The 19,148-nt window shown below is 48.0% G+C and overlaps 1 protein-coding gene across 2 annotated transcripts; it reads left to right on the top strand.

Annotated features, from left to right (window-relative positions):
- Nucleotides 1–2,092: 2,092 nt before the first annotated feature.
- MBD3 (methyl-CpG binding domain protein 3) lies at nucleotides 2,093–18,533 on the top strand. Of its 2 annotated transcripts, XM_059831834.1 has the most exons (8): nucleotides 2,093–2,122; nucleotides 6,546–6,602; nucleotides 9,656–9,815; nucleotides 11,540–11,677; nucleotides 14,333–14,423; nucleotides 14,916–15,093; nucleotides 16,341–16,535; nucleotides 18,168–18,533. In XM_059831834.1, exons 1-7 carry the CDS (start codon nucleotides 2,109–2,111, stop codon nucleotides 16,528–16,530), a joined length of 828 nt encoding a protein of 275 aa, XP_059687817.1. In that variant the 5' UTR covers nucleotides 2,093–2,108; the 3' UTR covers nucleotides 16,531–16,535; nucleotides 18,168–18,533. The 2 variants fall into 2 exon arrangements, with proteins under 2 accessions (XP_059687817.1, XP_059687818.1); XM_059831835.1 differs by lacking the exon at nucleotides 6,546–6,602 and having other exon boundaries at nucleotides 2,109–2,122.
- Nucleotides 18,534–19,148: the final 615 nt, after the last annotated feature.

Raw genomic sequence — 19,148 nt, forward strand, 5'->3', positions numbered from 1 at the left:
AAGTGCATTTATGAAAAATAATGCAGCTTTGATCGATACTGGCAATTAGAACTTTTCTGATCTGTACGTTCCAGCTTGCAAGAAATAACAGCGTTAGCAGAGTGAGGGATTTTGTAAGTGTGAGCCGAGAAGGAGACAATGCTAAACACGAACCAACAAAACCAAACCCAATCCCTAGAGAGATGGAGTGCCTTCAGGGCAACAGAAGGCCCCGTACTGATTAAATTAAAGACAAAATCCCCACCCTCACGTACCTTAGATATAAAAATCTTCCTGTACAAAGCAAATGCAATCCAGCATCTGCAGGCGCACACGGCTCTTTGAAGTTGTTTTCAATTTCTACCCGAGTCTGGACAATGTGCACCCCACGCGCAGGGGACTCCGGGTTTCCTCTCGCCCCCAACACGCGTCTCGCATCCTTCCTCGCGGTCCCTGCTGCTTTCCAAAGAAGGGAGTTTGAAACAAGTGAGCGAGCCCTTATTTTTTTTTTTTTAAAAAACGTAATAAAACTACCAACAGCTTGTTGCACGGATGTGGGCTGGAGGAAGCACTGGAAGTTCAGACTAAACAAGTTCGGTGTCAGGAGAACTGAGCGGTGGCTGGAGCTGTGCTCACGCAGGTGGCCAGGAGAGCAGCCAGCCCTGCCCGTCGCGTCAGGATCCGGGTGCGCTGCCATGGGCGCTGCTGTTTTGAAGTCCGATGGCGATCGTTTCAGGACTGCTGGTCCTTGCAGGATTCTTAACAAAACCCTAGCATGTCATTCGTTCGTTAAAGGCAAATTAATTGCTCTGACTAGCTTTGGAAGGCAGGCTGCCTGTGGCGCTTTGTGTTTTTCAGCGCGTGGATAATGGCGAGGGACAGCCAGCTGCCAAAATGCAGGTGCTCGGTTGTACGTTATCAAAGCTGGGGTTTCCAGGTAGGTGTTAACCGGCAGCGGGAGGCAGACGCCTCTCCCGGGGGTGCTGCAGGAGGTGACTTGGCCGGCTGTGATCGGTTGTGGTTTACGCTTTTTCCTGAAAAACTTTTCCTTGCTTTGCCTTCACACCATCTCCTCCAGAGCAGATTTTCTTCCTCCTCCTCCTTTTTTTCTGGCATGGATCTCCTTTTGGCCATTGTCCCAGGAGAAGTGGTGTGGGCGCTACACAGAGCGGTGCTACCGAACGTGCAAAACTCAACCCAGCCAAACCCTCTCCGAAAAAGCCCCCCCCCGAGAGGGGCCGCGCTGCAGAACGCACCGCTTCTTCCCGGCAGGGCCGCGGGAGGTGACACCGGGACACGGAGCGCCTCTGCCAGCGGCCTGCCCGTGGGGCTGTGTGCCCGGCAGCGGCGGGCAGCCTGTCCGCGGGGCCGTGCGCGGGTGGCCGCTCCGTGCCCCGCGGCCCCGCCGGGCGGGGCAGGGGGAGCCGGCGGGGCTGCGGCGCGGGTCCGGGGCTGCAGGGGGCGCGAGCGGGCGGGGCGGGGGGCGCGGGGCCGAGCCGCCAGTCCGGCCGGGGCGGGCGCGGGGGAAGATGCCCAAAGCGGGGCTGCCGGGACACCGGGGGGGGCCGCGGCGCCCGGCGCTGGGGTAAGGCCGGGGCGGGGGTCTGGGGGAGGCGGGGGGCACCGCGTGGGGGCCGGGGGGAGGGCGGCGGGGCCGGCTTCCCGCCGAGCGGGGCGGCGGGGAGGGACTATATCCCCGCGGCGTGCGCGGGCGGAGGGATCCAGCCGCGGCGGGAGGCGGCGCGGTGGAAGGGGCGGGAGCGGAACCGCGGGGGCGGGCGGAGCGGAGCGGAGCGGCCGCCTTCGGCGTGGAGGAGGCGGGAGGGCCGCGAGCGCGGCGGAGCGCGGAGCGGCGCCAGGGCCCGGCGGGCTCCCGCGGCGGCGGAGGCCGCGCTCGGGGAGGGCGGCGGGCGGGAGCGGGACGAGCCGCGCCGCGGCCGCAGCGCCGCCTCCCGGGGGCTGGGGGGGGGCGGGAGCCGGCGCCGCCGCGGCGGGAGCGGCCGGAGCGCGGAACAGCCGCCGGCGGGAGGAGAGCGCGGCGGCCGGGAAGAGCCGGCGGAGGCGGCGGGAGGCGGCGGCGGCGGCGGCCGGAGCCAGGAGGGAGCGGCCGCGGGCCGGGCCGGGCCGCGATGGAGCGGAAGAGGTGGGAGCGCTCAGCGGGGCCGCGGCGGCTCTGCCCCGGGGACGGGGTCGGGGGCGGGGGGGGAGCTCGGGCCGCGCTTCCTCGCGGCGGGGGGCCGGGGGGGGGGGGGAGCCGCACCGGGGCACCGGGGAAGGCGCCGGCCCTGTCTGCCTGTCGCTACAGGTGGACGCGCCGCGGGGGCTGGCGGGGCCCCCGGTGCCGGGCGGCGCGAGCAGCGGTGCTAATCGGTACCGCAGCGGCGCGCGTGGGGTCTCGGGGGGGGGCTCTGCCGCCGCCCCCGCCCCCCCCCCCCCCCTTCGGGGACCCGCCGTGAGGCGCTGAGCGCCGCGGGAGGGGACAGCGGCCCCCCGGGAGCCCCACTCCTCCCTGCGGAGCGGCTTTTGCCTGGGCCATGCCGTGGTTTTTTCTTACGCGTCGGATAAACACGGTGTTCGCGAAGTAGCCGGGGTACCGGCGAGGGCGGTTGCCCGCCTTCCTGGGGCTCTGTCTGCTGCTTTTTCGGTGTATCACGGAATTTGGGGTAGGGTGATGGAAGAAGCCTTTGCCCTCCTGCGGGAAGGGCTGTTGCTGGAGCTGAGGGTCCGGGGACAGGGCTCGGGATGCCTTATCCCGGGAGCATTGCTGTTGGGGGAAGCGTATGGCCGGGGAGCTGCTCGCTCTGCCTGTAGATTTTCTATTAATACCGATGTATGTCTCGTATGGCTGTAGGTGGGCCATATGGATCCTTCCTGCACCCATAAGAGGCAGCCTCAGCGCACCCGCCAGCTGCTGCGCGAAACTCGGGTCCACGGGGAGCTGGAAGAGCGTAGCAGAAGTTTATCCAGGCGTCCTCATCCGGCCTTCCCAGTCGGCAAAGTGTACGCGATCCACTTCTGCGCGTGTGAGGCATCGGGGGGTTTTTTTTTAAATCCGATTAGGGTTGGGAGAAAAGCGTGCCGTGGTGGGTGAACCGGCGAGTAGCATCAGCGAGAGCGTAAAGCTGGAAGCGCCGGCTCCAACGCCGCAGCTTGGAGTCTGCGGGGAGAAGAAAAGACCACCAGCTAGAGGAGGTGCAGCTGAAAGCTTAAAAGATGCCTGGTTTTCCGAGAACTTGTTTTATTTGTAAAGTTGCAGTCTCAGAGCTGAACTTAAGAAGGAAGGGGGAGAGCGAGGATAAGTAGCATATTTTTATTCCCAAGTTATAATGGATTTGCCCTTTATATCAGTTTGGACAGAGATCAAAGGTATAGTAGGGCCCTGCTGCACTAATTTTTGGTTACTGTTGCATTTTGCATTACCTCAGAGGGGAAAATAAGTGTACGGCGATTTATTAATACCTCTGCTATTTCTGCCTGTTGTTTACCCGTATGATTTTTTTTGGGCCGGCTACCCTGAACCTACAGACGCAGTAAGCGTTTGTAGAAAATCGCACGCGTGGTTTGGAAACGAGCGCTCTCCTGCGCAATAACCAGCCTTGAGAATTAACGCTGAGCCGAGGTGAGCGGCAGCGGGGTGGCGGTTACTGCTTTTCCAAACTGTTGTTTAGGGCTCCCGTGCTTTCTGTGTGGAGGTCTTCTGTTTGGAGGTTTTCTTTTGTGACCCTGAGCACCAGCAGCACGTGCTTTCAGCATGAAGGTTTCCGTCGAATACGAGTTCTGCTTTGGGTCACAAGATGAAACGGGTTGTGCCGAGTACGTTCAGCCCGCGAGGTGTGAATCTGCGCGAGCCGGTCGCTGGCTGGAAATTAAACCCTCCTCGAGGTGTAAGTCCCCAGGCAGATTTTTAGAAACAGTCCTATAACCTCGTGCTTACCGGCGGTTGATTGTGCAGGAGCTTTTTAACCGGAGCCCGTTCTCTCGTCTGCCTGCGGCTTAAGAGCTGGAAACCCAAGAAGGCGTCCGGCTGATGTGGTGGGGCTTGTAGGCCAAATTCGGAGCGAGCAGGAAAGGTGCAGGGATGCAGGATTTCAGGAAGGGAAGCGTGTTGGGGATTTCGTGAAAGTGGCAGGTTGTCTTTGAGAGAGTTTCGGCTACAAAGGCTCTCTTCAAACTCAGCGTTCTCACCTAGGGGAAGGAGAACTTAGCGCTGCTTGGCGTGGCTTGTGCAAGGTTTGATGACCGAGTGTCGGAGAAGTTTGGGATCGCTGCTCGTCTCTGCTTTGAGGAGTTGTTGACATCACTGTTCCGGAAAACTTAACGCATCTATTGGGCGAACCTTATTTTGTTGTGAATTTCTTAGCTGCGCAGCACCTATGTAAAAAAGTTGAAGAAAAAGGTTTTAACGCCTCCCCAAGTATATTTTGGCCTGTGTACTTTTTTTTTTACCCCCAAAAATCGTGGAGGAGAGTGCTTTTACTGAGACCGTACTGCTCCTTCTCGGTTGTTCTGGTTTACCCGGCGCTCCCCAGGAAAGCTCTCGTGATGCTTGAGATGAGCCTTATGAGAAATGGCCGGTTCCATCTGAGCCCACTGCTGTGTTACGGGACCGCCGCTCGGGTTCTTTCGTAGGGGTGGGGTACCTCTGGAAATCCGAGAGATTTTGTGTGTTGTGTATATCAAAGTTGGTTTTTTGGGGGTTTTTTTGGTGGGGTGGTTGGGGGGTTTTGGGGTTTTTTTTGGGGGAGTGGTGGTGGGGTTTTTTGTGTTTTGTTTTGTAGGGGTTTTTTTTTTGTGGTCGGAGCCCAAGTTACTGAACAAAGACAACCCCGTTGCCCTGCGGGGCAGGGAGCATCCCTTACGCACTGCCTCCGGCAGTGGTGCGGGGCCTCCACGTGCACGTAAATATTGCTTGGGACAGCCGCGGTGCCAAGGGACAGTTCGATCCCCCGAGGCTGCTCCCTGCAGAGCGGAGGGCACCCCGTTGATGGAGGGATGGGGAGATGCGGACGTGCGAAGACGTGGGTGGGTTACGGCAGCCGGAGGAGTCACCTCGTCTGAGTTGTCCACACCGGTGCTTTTTATGTGCGCTGGTGAAAGCTCCGAGTACGTCTGTGCCCCCCGTCCCGGGATAACCGAGTTGTTGGAGTTGGGACCACCGAGGCGGGACTTGGTGCAGATGCTGCAACGTGAAGATGTTGCGAGAGGGGGGACTAATGCTGCCAGTGGGTGAGGTGTCCCAGGGTGCCCATCTCTCCCCAGGAAGCGGTGTCGGGGGGCGTACAGCACCCGAAGGGCCCCCGGTGCCGGCCTTTGCCTGGAACAGAGCTGGGGAGAGAAGTGCGGCGGAGGAGGCTGGGGTGGGCTGTGACTCCCCAGCTCCGCGCAGGAGGGAGCACGATTGAAACGGAGAAGGAAAAACATTTTGTGTTATACCCATCACCCCCCACCGAGGAAATGGGGCTTTGGGCATGTGCTATAGCCCAAAGCCCAAACACCCTTTTTACCTAGCTTATTCCCGTCTCCATTTCTCTAAAGGGAGGCGACGCCTGGGTTTGTTCGGGGTTTTTTTGTCTTTTGTCCCTTGCTTTCCAAGTTGTGCAGATCCTGCTAAATGGGGAGAGCGGAGGGGAGGAGACTTGTGTAATGAGGGAGGAGGGGAGAGGGCCTGGGCTTGCAGTCGGTCTCTCCTTAAGAATATAAGGCAGGAAACAAAGGGTGAGCTGCACATGGAGAGCAGCGGGCACCTGGCAGCGCCTGGCCCTTCCATAGGCTGCCACGCATTCAGCTTAATCCGCGCCCCAAAAATCCGTGAATGCCGAATGAGGGTGGCTTGGGTTTGGTCCCGCCACCCCTCGGTCCTCGTCGGGTTCGTTTTGTTAGTGCCGAGGCAGGCTGCGCAAGCAGATAATGCGTTGGAGCTTTTGATGGACGAGCATGTAAAATCGTTTGCAACTTTGCAGTTGCCTTGCTTTTCGTAACGTGACGCGTGAAAGACGGTAATTCGGGAAGGAAGTACGGTGCCCTCGCGGTGTCGGTGCCTGCAGCGAGGTTGGGTTTTGTACCAAGATGTCTCTCTGGGTCTCTTCGAAGTCTTTGTGTATGAAATGCAGGAGTGCAGAGCAAAGCTTTTGCTCTGGAGTGGAAGGAGATAAGTTTCATATTTTGTGACATTTAAAGGGCACACAAGCATTTTAACGACGTTCAGAATTCATAACTGCTGGTTTACTGTTTCTGTGCCTTGTGACGTGCAACGAGCGATCCCGCTGCTCGAGTTGGGTGGGTTTTTGGCTGCCTCTTTGTTTTTTTCTTTCCCCTTTGACCCTCTCAGGTGTCTGTAGGTGCCCTCAATGGCTGTGTCCTACCAAGCGTGCTCCTGCCAGAGGGACCCCAGGAGCTCCAGAGCAAACCGGCCCCTTCCTTTCCGTTTGTGTTTACCGAGCAAGTTTACTGTCAGCTTTGAGTTGAAGCTTTGTTCCCTGCTCTGCTATCGCTCCAGAGAGGCTTGGTACGGTATTGCCTTTTTCAAAACCTAATCAGAATAAAAGTTTTTCTTCTGAACATTTCAGTGCTTTTCCTTTGGGCCAAGCCTCCCCAGGAAGAGACAGGACTCTGAGTCACTTCAGGTGGGTTTTTTTTAGACGTACGTGGACTTTGAGCTGTTTTTCAGATCCGTTGCAAAATTACTAGAACACATATTAAATAAAAAAGCTGAAGGGCTGTGTTCACTTAAAATACTGTCTCTGAGTGTATCTGGCTCTGTTGTTCTGGAAGTTACGCTGTGCTTTTAAGTGCATAATTCACTGGAATGTATTATTTTTAAAATTACTAAGACACTAAACCATAAATTGGAGCTGCCGATCTTGGAAGAGGAAGCAGTATCATATTCTTCATATAGTAGAGTTTCTCTTCTCGGCTTCACCGACGGCAGTGATGGCTCCGACCTAAAAGCTGGCGGACTTGGTTATTCCTCTTTCTGGATTGAGGCATATAACTCCCTTTATATTTTAAAAAGTGGTTTCAAATTTGAGTCTGGACCCAGTCTCTGTTCCGGTCTGATATTCCTGTTCTCTGTGTCATCTTCTGGCCTGAGTGTTTGTGAAGCTCCGTGGTGAACTGGTCCAGCCGATAACCAGGGAGAAAGTGTTTCCTCCTCTTCTTCCTACCCTCTAAAGATGGATTATTTTCCTCATCTGGTTAAATGGGCATTTGTATGAATGCTTTCATGCTTGAGCAGTGGTGGTGGCAGGGAGCAGATATGGGGCAGGATAAGCAGCTTGGAAGCGATCGGGGCCAGGAGCTTCCTAAGCAGATGCTTTGGGGGGGATGACCACAACCTTTCAGTTGTAAGTCGAGAGACTTCTTCATATTTCAGTTTTAGTATCATTCATATTAACCTTGTCTCTCAGTTTTTGGAGAGCTTTTAATACTTTGGTTCTTTCTGGGTTTTTTTAACTATTTTTTTTGCATACACAGTCTAACTCGGACTAATTGGTTTGCCGCTGTCCCATACTAGAAATTCTACGCTTATGCTATTTTTTCAGACCTTTCCCCTAATAAAGGCTTCAGGGAAGCAGATAATGTGTTGAAAAGAGGCTTTTTCCCTTGAGCTTTTTTTTCCTTTGAGAAGACCCTACAGAGGTTGTTAGTGTCTTACCAGCGTGAACACCGCCACTGTGGTAGAGCAGGGTCTATGCTGCTGAAATAGTAATACTTCTTTCCGCTCATCCTGCGACAACTTTATTATTTCAAGTTATTCTTGGCCTTCAGGCAGAAACCTTGCAACAAGTAGCCTGCATTTCTGGCTTCAGGAATAACAGAAGGTAACCTTAATCACAGAGCTCCAACTGTCCTCCGAAGGCTTTTGAACCTCACGGCATTGATTTGTCTCTGGCAGGTATAAGTTGCATTGATACCACTTCTCTCCTCAGTAGAAAAAATAGAGACTCTAATCACAGAATCATTAAGGTTGGAAAAGACCTGTCAGATCATCAAGTCCAACCACCAACCCATCCCCACCATGCCCACTAAACCATGTCCCGCAGTGCCACACGTTCCTTGAACCCCTCCAGTGATGGTGACTCCACCACCTCCCTGGGCAGCCTCTTCCAACGCTTCACCACTCTCTCAGTAAAGAAATTTTTCTTAATATCCAACCTAAACCTCCCCTGGCGCAACTTGAGGCCATTTCCTCTCGTTCTATCACTTATCACTTGGGAGAAGAGACCAATACCCACCTCATCACAACCCCCTTTCAGGTAGTTGTAGAGAGCGATGAGGTCTCCCCTCAGCCTCCTCTGCCCGTACTGCTTCTAGGCATCTCAAGTTCAACGCTTAACGTTGTAAAGTTGCTTTGAATTGAGTTGTTGAACTCACAGGTGCCGCTATTTTGTACAATGGGCAATCTACTAGTGAGGTCTCACTGGGATGCGACCTTAGATCTTCTGAACGAGATCCTTGGTACATCGAGAGTGGAGGGTAATTGTAGGCTACGGAGGAGATCACCCCGCTTCCATGCAATATGGCTGAAAAAAATGGTCTAACACTACCAACTGCTCTTTAAAAGAAGAAAGTGGATAAATAGGGGTGGAGTGGTAACTGGCATTTTTGGTCTTAAAATGCCTTTCACCCAACTAACCTGTGTTTACTATGATAGACGTACATGGAGTGAGCTTCTACCAGATGGGTACTAAGGTTGAATATGCCCAATGCAAGATGCAGAAGACCAGAAATGAGAGAAATTGAGGGAATAAAGAGGCATTGTTATGATGCTAAATGAGAACGTGAAGAGTACTTTGTGCTTATTGTCTGTGTAGTTCTACACTGCAGTCATGACACATTGACTTATTTTTGCTTTATGCATAAAAAAGACCTTACCTAGCAGTGCTTTTTGTAGTAGTGCGTAAGGTTATATTACTTAACAAACAAACAAACAAAAAAACCCACAAAAAACCAAACTAACAACGAGGAGTTGGAGTAATTTTTGCCTGCTTGCCAGGTTGTCGTCTTTCACGTGAAACCAGTTGTTTAAAAAGAATCTCTCTTCCATTTTGCCATTAATGGAAAGTCTTCCAAGGTTTTGACCTTTATCTTTGCATCGCTTAAGCTTTGTAATTCTTCGCTTTGCAGCTTGTCAGCAGTTAACTTCTGTTTTTTCTCCTTGCTGCTGTGTAATCCTGAAGTTAAGTGTTTAGAATGCTACCAAAGACTTGTAATCAAACCTGAATGTGCTATTCAAGGGGTGGGAAAAGGAGTCCGAGGAGACATTTGTGGTGCTAATCAAACATAACACTCCTGGGAGAAGAAATTATGCTTGAAAATGGGTATTTATTATTTGAGACAAACAGGTGATAAGTACATCTGTGCTGATGTCGGTTATCATGTGAATTGTGCTATGTTCATTTATACGTGGTCTGAATCTTCCTCTTTATGTGTAAAAACATTTTAACATGGGCTGCACTTAATTTGTCTCTTCCACAGTAATCGTGAGAAGGAGTTAATATGAAAGCAATAATATCCATTTAAAGTTTAATGTGAGCTTCATTCTTGGAAGTTCAGCGCATGTTGTTTTTCACGAAGGAAATCAAGCTTGCCTCTCCTGAGTTGCAGCGAGTGCTGGTGTTGAAGTCCAAGGGGGTTTTAATTTCCCTCCTTGTTTCTTTTCTGTGGTTTTTTTCAGCCCAAGTGGTAAAAAGTTCCGAAGCAAGCCCCAGCTGGCACGCTACCTGGGGAGCTCGATGGACCTGAGCACTTTTGACTTCCGCACAGGAAAAATGTTGATGAATAAAATGAACAAGAACAGACAGAGGATGCGCTATGACTGTTCCAACCAAGCCAAAGTAAGACTAAGATGAGGTGGCAGCTTCCCCCTTTCCATCTGCTGTTGTGCTGGCCAGACCGCCTCTCGGAACAATGTCTGTGATAGCGTGAAAATTAAGCATTTTTTAATTAATGTGTGAAACCGGAGTTGCGAGAGGTAACAACATCTCTCTTATGGGGTGCTGGACAAATACTGCAATTCACTGATTCTTCCAGGGTACTGATACCATGGAAGAATGTGGCGGGACTGCTTAATCTTCTGTACGGAAGCGCTGGAGAGAGGGCTGGCATCTTTCTCCTCCCCTCCCTGGCGTGCGAGATGGTCTTCGCCAGCACTATCTCCTCCAGAGCCCCACATCTCCCGCTGACTCCTATGCAGCCGCTCCGCTCTGGCGTTTGGTTTGGGGGAGGCGGGAAGAGTGGCATGGGGCAGCAGGGATGAGGGGGTAACGCAGCCTCCCCAAGCGACTGCCTGGAGCTGTCGGTAGGCCATGCCGGCATTTCGGCTTTGGAATTGATCTGAGGAGGGGCTGCGTTTTGGGCAAAAAGCTGAAGAGACAAGAGGATGGCAAGGCCTATTTAGAGACTAAAATAAAAGAGTCTGGTTGGCACCTGGTGGTTTTGGTTGAGGTTTAGTTGAGATTACAGTGACATTGGTGTACTGCCTGTCTGGGTAGATTGGCTCAAGTCACCCGTAAGTATCGTCATCGGACGCTAAGAGCTTTTTCAGAACCCAGAAGCTTATGTCTGTGCACCTAAACGTTAAATGTGGAAAATAGCATAATGCTTATTTTCTAAATATGTCAGTCAGTCAAGAATCCCCATCATTGGAGGGATTGGAACATTTCCTTACAGCGCTAGGTGCTGTAGTGATATTTTAAAGAAACGTGCAGAGCACACGAATCTCATAAGCTAAAAATACTGCCCAAACCTTTCAATACATGTACCAATAGTTACCGTTGGCTTATAAATGGATTAGCACACAGATGATTCAGACCGGTGTTTGTCCTGAATACATCTTTTCTACATCTCATGAATAAATATGTTGAGCAGATGCGGTGTCTGCATCCTAGAGAACAAAGTATGTCCTACAGCCATTTCAAGACTTGCATGTTAGATCTTGGGAATGAGGAATGGTCTTCCTGTGTTCCCACTAACACAAAATGCAGTCACGTAGTGAAAACTTGATTGTTACCAGCTCCGTTTAAAAACTTGAGTTTTGTTGAAGGTAAAAGAAGCGATCAAGGTTCCAGCTGTATCAATTTGTTTATCGATGTCCCCAACGGGATTTAAACCGAATGGTTTAGAAGGGTTTCTGGATTCACAAAATGGTCTCTAAATCCCACGTCATAATTTGTCTAATTATTACAAACATCGTATCGAAATTTTCTGGTGTAGTGATCTACAGGTGGCTTGTCAAAGCGCAGACTCAGTGTTCTGACTCCTAAATTCTGTCAAAATCGGGATGAAACCGATGTGTATAAACTAGAATGAGAGGAGCCTAGTATGTTAAGTAGAATGTGAAAGAGTGGAAAACTTAGTTTAATTTTGACAGGTCTGAGGCAAGATTTGAACGTAGTTACGCAATTTTAGCAGTCTAACTCGTATAGCTCGAGATCAGACAAGTTTTCAAGTCCATGAACTCTTCTTTTCCCTGCCATACATCTTTAAGGCTCGAGTAGCATTTTAGCAAATTGAAAATATTTTTGTGGATTTTCCCCCTCCTTTTGTTTGAAATTTTTAGGGCAAGCCTGACTTGAACACAGCACTGCCTGTCAGACAGACAGCCTCCATATTCAAACAACCTGTCACAAAGATCACAAACCATCCCAGCAATAAGGTGAAGAGTGATCCTCAGAAAGCTGTGGACCAGCCCCGGCAGGTAAGGCTCGCGGCGTAGTAGCTTCTTCTCCAGAAGTAAGAAACTCCTGGTTTTGCTGCTGGGAGGGTCCCAAAATAAACCACTTTAATTTTGTGATGCTGAACAAATAGTCCGTGGCAATCTGAAGTCTCTGATGTTTCAGAAACAATACCTTACAGTGCTCCCAGCTTTTAAAATCGGAACAAAACCCGTTTCCACTATATAGCTACTATGCTGTCTGCTCTGTGTTTTATAACTAGACTCCAACCTTTGTTTAGATTACAATTATGTTGTAGTTAAGCCTTCATTTCCTTAATGCTGAAATTAAGTATTATCTACAAATTTAGACAGACGACATAAACACTTCAGGGGACATTTGCACTGTAATTAGAATCACTGTCAGATGTTCCAATTGTGTAAGAATTTGACGTTGCAAGAAATCCCTGTTCTGTACAGCCCATAGACAATGTGATGTTGGTGGTGTAGTGCGAGGGGTTGTACCCCCTGCATGGCCCTTTTTTTCAGATGCGTATATCATTAGTAGTTAACTCTACCTGTATGAATAAGCTTATAAATTCTCTTGGGATGTCATTATTAATACAAAATCAAAGTGGTTTTCCTATCATGCTGTGTATTTGCAAACGAGAGAATACACCAAAATGAAAGGAAATCTTTCAGCTTAATTTCATCTAGTGAAAAGATGCAAAAAGCGTGCTTAGGACAAGTGTGGCTTTGAAGTTGGCCGCTGGTTAACATAAGATGTACCTCTTCAAAGCAGTTTTTGGAAGGCATTCTCATTTCATTAATATTACCTAGAGCTGACAGGCTCTTGCCTCCGCAGACCTTACACCAGGGATTCTGTGAGTCCCTTCCTGTAGTGAGCCCATCTTTATACCTTTTGGAAACCAGATGTTCAGCTTAGTCTGTTCAGGCGCTGTCATCGGTATCAATTATCATTTTAAACTCCTGTAGATCTGGTGGTATTAAAATATATTGTTCCAAGAGGGAAAGTGATTTCAGTAAAATTAAAAAATACCCTATAAAATACCTACCTCTCACACTGAAAACCTTTTCTGCAAGCTTAAAAACTACCTTTCTGAAGGTGAGTTAGGTACTATTTGAAATGGAGTTGGGTGGTGTGTTTTGGTTTGGGTTTTTGTGTTTTGTTTGGGTTTTTTGTCTTTTTTTAAACGCGTGGGTGGGGTTTTAGCATGGTTTCATAAGGAATTAGCGTGTTTATAGTGTTGTTGCTATTCCTATAAACCCCTTGGCTACTTAAGACAAGAAAAGAGGACACTAAAGATACGACGTTGATATGCAAAGCACTGAGCTAGATAGAGACTTTTATCCCTGTTGTGGAGGAGATTGATGTGTGAGTGTGAGCCCAATCTATGAGACAGCAGAGATCAGCCCCAGCACCCAAGGGTGTTGTAATCTGACCTGCGTAGTTTCGCTGCTCGCACGTTACCACTTGTTGTAATGCAGCTTCCTAGACTCTGCTTGTGCTTTCTTTATGTAATCCTTTTTATGACAACGTTGGGGTCTGTTTTCTGAGAAGGTCCTTTAGAGGTTTTTAGGTGTATATGTAAAAAATACATATACTGTATGTATAATATATACACATATCGGTTTATGTATTTCATTTTCTATTACATAGCGCAGAATAGGGCAAACTTGCTCTTTCTTGCCTCTTTCTCTGCATCATACATCTAAGAGCCTGTTAAATTACAACTTTAAAATACTTTGCTGGACTGTAGTCTATTTTAGCCTCTGGTCAGCAGACTCCAGATGTTTCTTCAAAATTTGAAAGCAGTGCGAAGTCCCATCAGGCGCTGGCTTAAAATTCACCTATTTGAAAGTCATAGGGCAGAGAATATCCAGCCTCTGTGTTTTGGCCGTGACTGTCCTTATTCCCCTTGTTGGGAGCTGGTAATTGGAAAAGTAATATGAGTTCAGTTGCGTTCGGATTTTGACAGGCATGAAAAGGGGACGTGTGGACTGTGTGGGGACGTGTGGACTGGGTAAATTCTTAATTTCTCAAAATCTACATGAAATTGCTTTCCTGCAAGACAAATGGTACTCCAGCTGTTCATTGATCATCCTTATACATAGAGATTGAGAGTTGAAGGTTTATCTAGGTATAGACTGTCCACCAAACCACGCGTTCCTGCGTCCTTGAGGAGAACCTGGGATTCAAAATACGGTAAAGGACTAGATGTTGTTCTTCTCATGAGACACTGCTGGAGAGGAACAGAATAATGCTTTGCCTTGGGAAGAGCTTGGATACAATTCTTGCATCCCTTAACTTCTGTGGTATATGCGAGACAGCAAGAAGGGAATAGGAGTGTAAAAAAGGCCGTCCCACACTATGTGCACTTAGACGAAAGCCAGCAGAGCAAGCCTTGCCTTGCTGTTCCAGTTCAGAAGCAGTGAAAGTACCAGTCCCTGGAAGAAAAGAAAGTCTTTCTCAAGGCAGCAAATCAGGACGGAGTTGTGGGACTGATTGGCAATGAGGATCGTTCCCTGCCGTCAGACGTGGCAGACCCCTTCTGTAGTAAATCCAATATAAAATTGTCTGCAGCAGTGTTCTTCCCTCTTTTGATAGTGAGCAGGTGCTTTGTGTAGTTGTCAATTCCATTTCTGTTTTGTGCCAATAAACACTTTCTTTGATGTCAGCTCTTCTGGGAGAAGAAATTAAGTGGACTGAATGCTTTTGACATTGCAGAGGAGCTGGTGAAAACAATGGACCTTCCAAAAGGTTTACAAGGTAATCAGAGTCTGCCCTTAACTCCAGGGGTGGCGTTTTGATACCAATCAGCGGTGATCTGAAAGTGTTGTGTGTTTGACCTCCTTGTTCTCCAGTGCTCGTCAGTGCTGTGGACCGTTCCTGCTTCGGCAGGAACTCCTGGTACTCTGGCTGGGAGGCTCGGTGCCCTTCGTCCTGAGGGGATACTGAAGCAAAGCTTCTGGACTCTTTTTTTTCTTTTTTTTGTTCATTTTCTAGAAACAAAATAGAAACAGCTTCCATTCCCAACTTGGGGTTTTGTGTAATAGAATGAGGAATTGATCTAGGTTTAAATAACCTTGGAGAGAGTTGTATAGGTGCTGTTAGAAGTGTTTAGGACTGAGATTTATATTGTGTTAGCTTTCTAAATGACAGTGCGTGCATGGCCATTAAAATTTAAATAATGCCTGTTGTCCTGATTTACTGCTCTTTGTCTTGAGCAATGTTGATCATCGCTTTTCCTCCCACTTGCAGGGGTTGGACCTGGTTGCACTGATGAAACCCTTCTCTCTGCTATAGCTAGTGCTCTGCACACTAGCACTATGCCTATCACCGGACAGCTGTCTGCGGCCGTGGAGAAGAATCCTGGAGTTTGGCTAAACACCTCGCAGCCACTTTGCAAAGCGTTTATGGTGACAGATGAAGATATTAGGTATTAACTAGAAATATCACTTACTGTCTTGGAACAAGGTTTCTTGTGGTAAAACAGTACCCCCCTTTTTTTTTTTTTAATGGCAGGTTTAAATGTCTCATGGAGCACTGTGGCTTGCTGAATTAATTTGAATGCTGCTTTATCAGTAGAGTAGAAAAAAATTGTTACACAAAGCTGCTCTCATACAGGCATGTACTTAAAGCCCATTCTTTTTTATTTTGACCATGCTCAGTTACTCTGAGGTTTCAGGTTCGTATTTGTTTTTCATGTCAGAGTATGTCTCCTTTTATTGAAAAAGGTGTCTGTATTTGAGCAACTTTGATTAAGGCACCTCTAAGCAGAGAAGGGATTGGAGAAATCCTGAACAGCGCGATTCGATTCTCTTCACCTTACTCTGTGTCAGCACAGGACAAAATAAAAGCACTAACTGCTGGGGTGGCAGCGAACAAGGATGTGATTTATTTAGGTATGCCTTACTTTCAGTAATGAATTCTATTGCTAAATCAAGACCGGTCAAATTCAGCCTTAAGCACTTGATAGAGAACTGGGTATGCCAAAGACACGAACCTGGAGGCACGCTACTTTGCATTCATTAACAGCGTTTAAAGGGAGGAATTGTTTTGGCTGCTTGACTGATAAATCTTTTTGAATTACAGGATGACTTTTTGTTGTGCTTGATTTATACACGAATGACCAGGAGAAATGGTCTGTTCATAACTTGATGATTTCCTGTGGCTCAGATGAAATAGGAGTCCCGTGAGCCACAGCTTGTTGATCACTTCTTTGACAGAAAAGGAGCTGTAAAATTGAAGGTTGTGACTCAAAAGGAGAACATGCAAAAAGAGTGAAATGGTCAGAAACTTAATTTTCTCCTGTCTCATTTTTGGAAACCTGAGCAGGGTAGGCTGACTTTTTCTTGTTTAAATTAATAATAGTACTAGGAATGAAAAAAAAAAAAAAAAGTCTTGAGTCAGCCGCTAGATTAGGCAAATTTCATCCAGAATTAAAAATGGTACAATCAATGCTAAGGACTCGTAATAGAAAATATTGGACAACTTTTTAAAGTGTTTCTTTCACCTTCACTTATAGTATCATGCCAGGCAGTTTTCTTACAACGCAGTTCTTGCAGAGGGCTCTTTCAAAGCCGTGTTTGTCTGCCTAGCCTCGTGCATGAGGGGTTTAAGCTTCCTTTCCCTTGAAAGAGGCAGCTTTGAGGACTGATGTCAGTGTTCGTTGATTTGGGGCAGGAAGCAAGAGGAGCTGGTGCAGCAGGTGAGAAAGAGGCTGGAGGAAGCCCTGATGGCTGACATGCTTGCCCACGTAGAGGAAATAGCAAGAGATGGGGAAGCTCCTTCAGAGAAAGAAGGAGGCGAGGAAGAAGAGGAGGAAGAGGAGGAGGAGGAGCAGGACCATGACCAGGAGATGGAGAATGTATAGTCCAGGTAATGTGACAGCACCCTTTCTCACCTTAAACTGTACTTCATTGAAGGCAGAAGTGTTTTCAGAAGGAGTCTTAAGTATATGTTGTCAAATCTTTGCTTTTTAGCATGCACTTTTAAAGGTGTAGCAGCTTTTGGGAAAAAAATCAAGTATTTAGATGGGTGTGATGTCTGGTGAGCGCTTGTGTCGTCATGGAGTGTTCTGGGCCCTGTGTCTGTGTCAGATGGGCTAAACGTGTAACCAGGACGTGTGTGTCAGCGCTTGAAGGATTCTGTCTTGAAAGTGGATCAGTTCTTAAAATTATTTGTCTTGTGATGTCAATTTTTTCCCCCCTATTTATTTATTTATTACTTCGTATGATAGGCAAGAGGACACTGAGCAGAAAAGACAGCTGGCGTCTTATGGACTCGGTTTCTCCGCTTGCCTGCCTGTTTCTCTCACTTCTGCATTTTTAGTACGCCTTTTCTTCCAGGGTATATTAGAGGGCACATTTGTGGAATTTATATAAAGTTAGAAAAAGGCAACCTGACCATCAGAAGAAGGAAGTTGCTACAAAACTTTATATGTGGCAGGAGTTTATAAACTGAAAGTAACAGAAGAACATATATATCCAATATCTGGAAACATCTGAAAAGTTGAAGATAGTGTAACGGTAGGAGCTACAGGATTCACAGAAATGTGCCTTTACATTGTGCCTACCGTAAAAGTATCACAAAGGGCTCGCTTGTTTTTAAGTGTGTGTCTGACCTTCACTTGTGCAGTGGAACTTTTGAAAGGAGCAACTAGAATTTTTTTTCATTGTCTCGTAAACCAAAATAGCTCTGAATGATGACTTGTTACTGTGTAGCAATGCAGAAAAAAGCAGATATATAAGGCCAAGTCAAGAGACGCCAACAGGAGTTCCCTTAAATGTTGAACGTTGCACTAGATAGGACGGTGCAGCGTGCCATGAAGCGGAGTTTTCCCTTGCTGCGTTCCTTTGATGTAACCCTAGCCAGGAGCACTGCATGTATCGTCAGTGGAGCTCAAGCAGTGAGATGAAAACGGAACTCACTGATTTTAATTTCTGAATCGTTTTAAGTTTTAGCCTAAGAAAAGCAATTAGTGTTCTGTGACTGAAATAGGATAGCCGATACCCTGGGTGCTTCGTTATGTAGACTCTGGAGCCTGTGAGGCAAGAATTGAGAATGTGGAGGGGAAAAAAAAAAGGAATTTTTAGGATGGATAGCAGAAGAGAAGAAAAGCTCCTTTGGAGGGAGTGGCAGCTGGGTTTCAGGTAGAAGGAAGGATGATTTATGTTAAGCAATCCTTCAAGCTGGAAGGTTGATTATACCACGAAATCTGTTTGGCCTTTGGGAGATACCATCTTCTATCTGGGCTCTCTAAATTTTCCTGTTTTACCACATCATTAACGGTAGCTTTATTTGGATAGTGAATATCTTGCATTCCTTTCTACTACAAAGGTCTGGCAACGGCAAAGAACCAGAACAAACTGTCTGCTGAAGGTGAAAAACAGGAGATAAAGAAATGGATATGTTATGGCGATGGTGCTTTATTCTTTTAAGGGCTCACTTGCTATAAAGATATAAAAAGTTCTTCATGACTAACAAGGTCTTTTTTTCTCTTCCTTCTAGGGAGTTCCATCTAAGAATTCCCAGTATAAACCCTATCAGCAGGGTCAGCACAACTAATTACAAAGCCAAGAGTGTCTGCGAAGGAAATTGCACCAACAATCCAACTGAACCTACGAGCATGTTGATGTATACTTCAGGAAACGTTGAGAAGCTGATGGTTCATTAATTGCTGGGTAGTTTTGAAGATGGAACTTGACTAAACTCTACTCCCCCTCCTTTTTCTAAAGGGGCAGGGTAATCGGGAATGCAAAAGCGGGAGGGAATAAAGGAATATAAAATGGTGGGAGGGAAAATACTAGGAACCAAATTTCCTGTCTTTTTTTTTTGTTGTGGGTCAGTGATAGGTGATACGTTTTTAAGCTTTTCTATCAAAGTACCTTTAACAATGACCCATAGAAACAATTTTCTCTCCAACACAAGTGAGAGAGATGCTGTTTCACTCCTTGGCTACTCTGCTGTAGGCTACCTGTTTGTACCAGACTGTAGAGAGGTCATTTTACGTTGCGGATTGTCATTCCATGTGTCAATTCGGGTCACTGAATTTCCTTTTCCTTGCAAGACCACATTGGTCTTGGAAGTGTAGTCTCAGAGATGGACTGCCAGTGCCTCTTCCGCCTGAGGTTTTGATTATTAGGGGAAGTTACACTTGAGGAATTGGTCTTACATCAATGGCAATCGGTTTTTTAGTTAGTTCCAGCACCACACTGAATGCACTACCGTGCATGTTTGTGATACGGAGTTGTGCGTATGTCCGAGCACAGCCGAATAGAGTGTCGAAGATAAATATACCCGCTCTGAGGTATATTCTGCTTTGGTTTAAGTCTGGTCAGAAAGACCGTCTCAACTCAGAATGGAAGGATGACTCATTTCTGACTGACAATGAGGAAAACTTCCTCCTTTCTCTTCTGGTGCCAAGAACCCTGACCTCTGTTTCTGTGTGTGTGGAGGGAAGGGGATCCATTCCAATAGGTGTGTCTACAC

Source organism: Gavia stellata, chromosome 32 (assembly GCF_030936135.1).
Source record: "Gavia stellata isolate bGavSte3 chromosome 32, bGavSte3.hap2, whole genome shotgun sequence".
In the NCBI taxonomy this organism is placed as follows: Eukaryota; Metazoa; Chordata; class Aves; order Gaviiformes; family Gaviidae; genus Gavia; species Gavia stellata.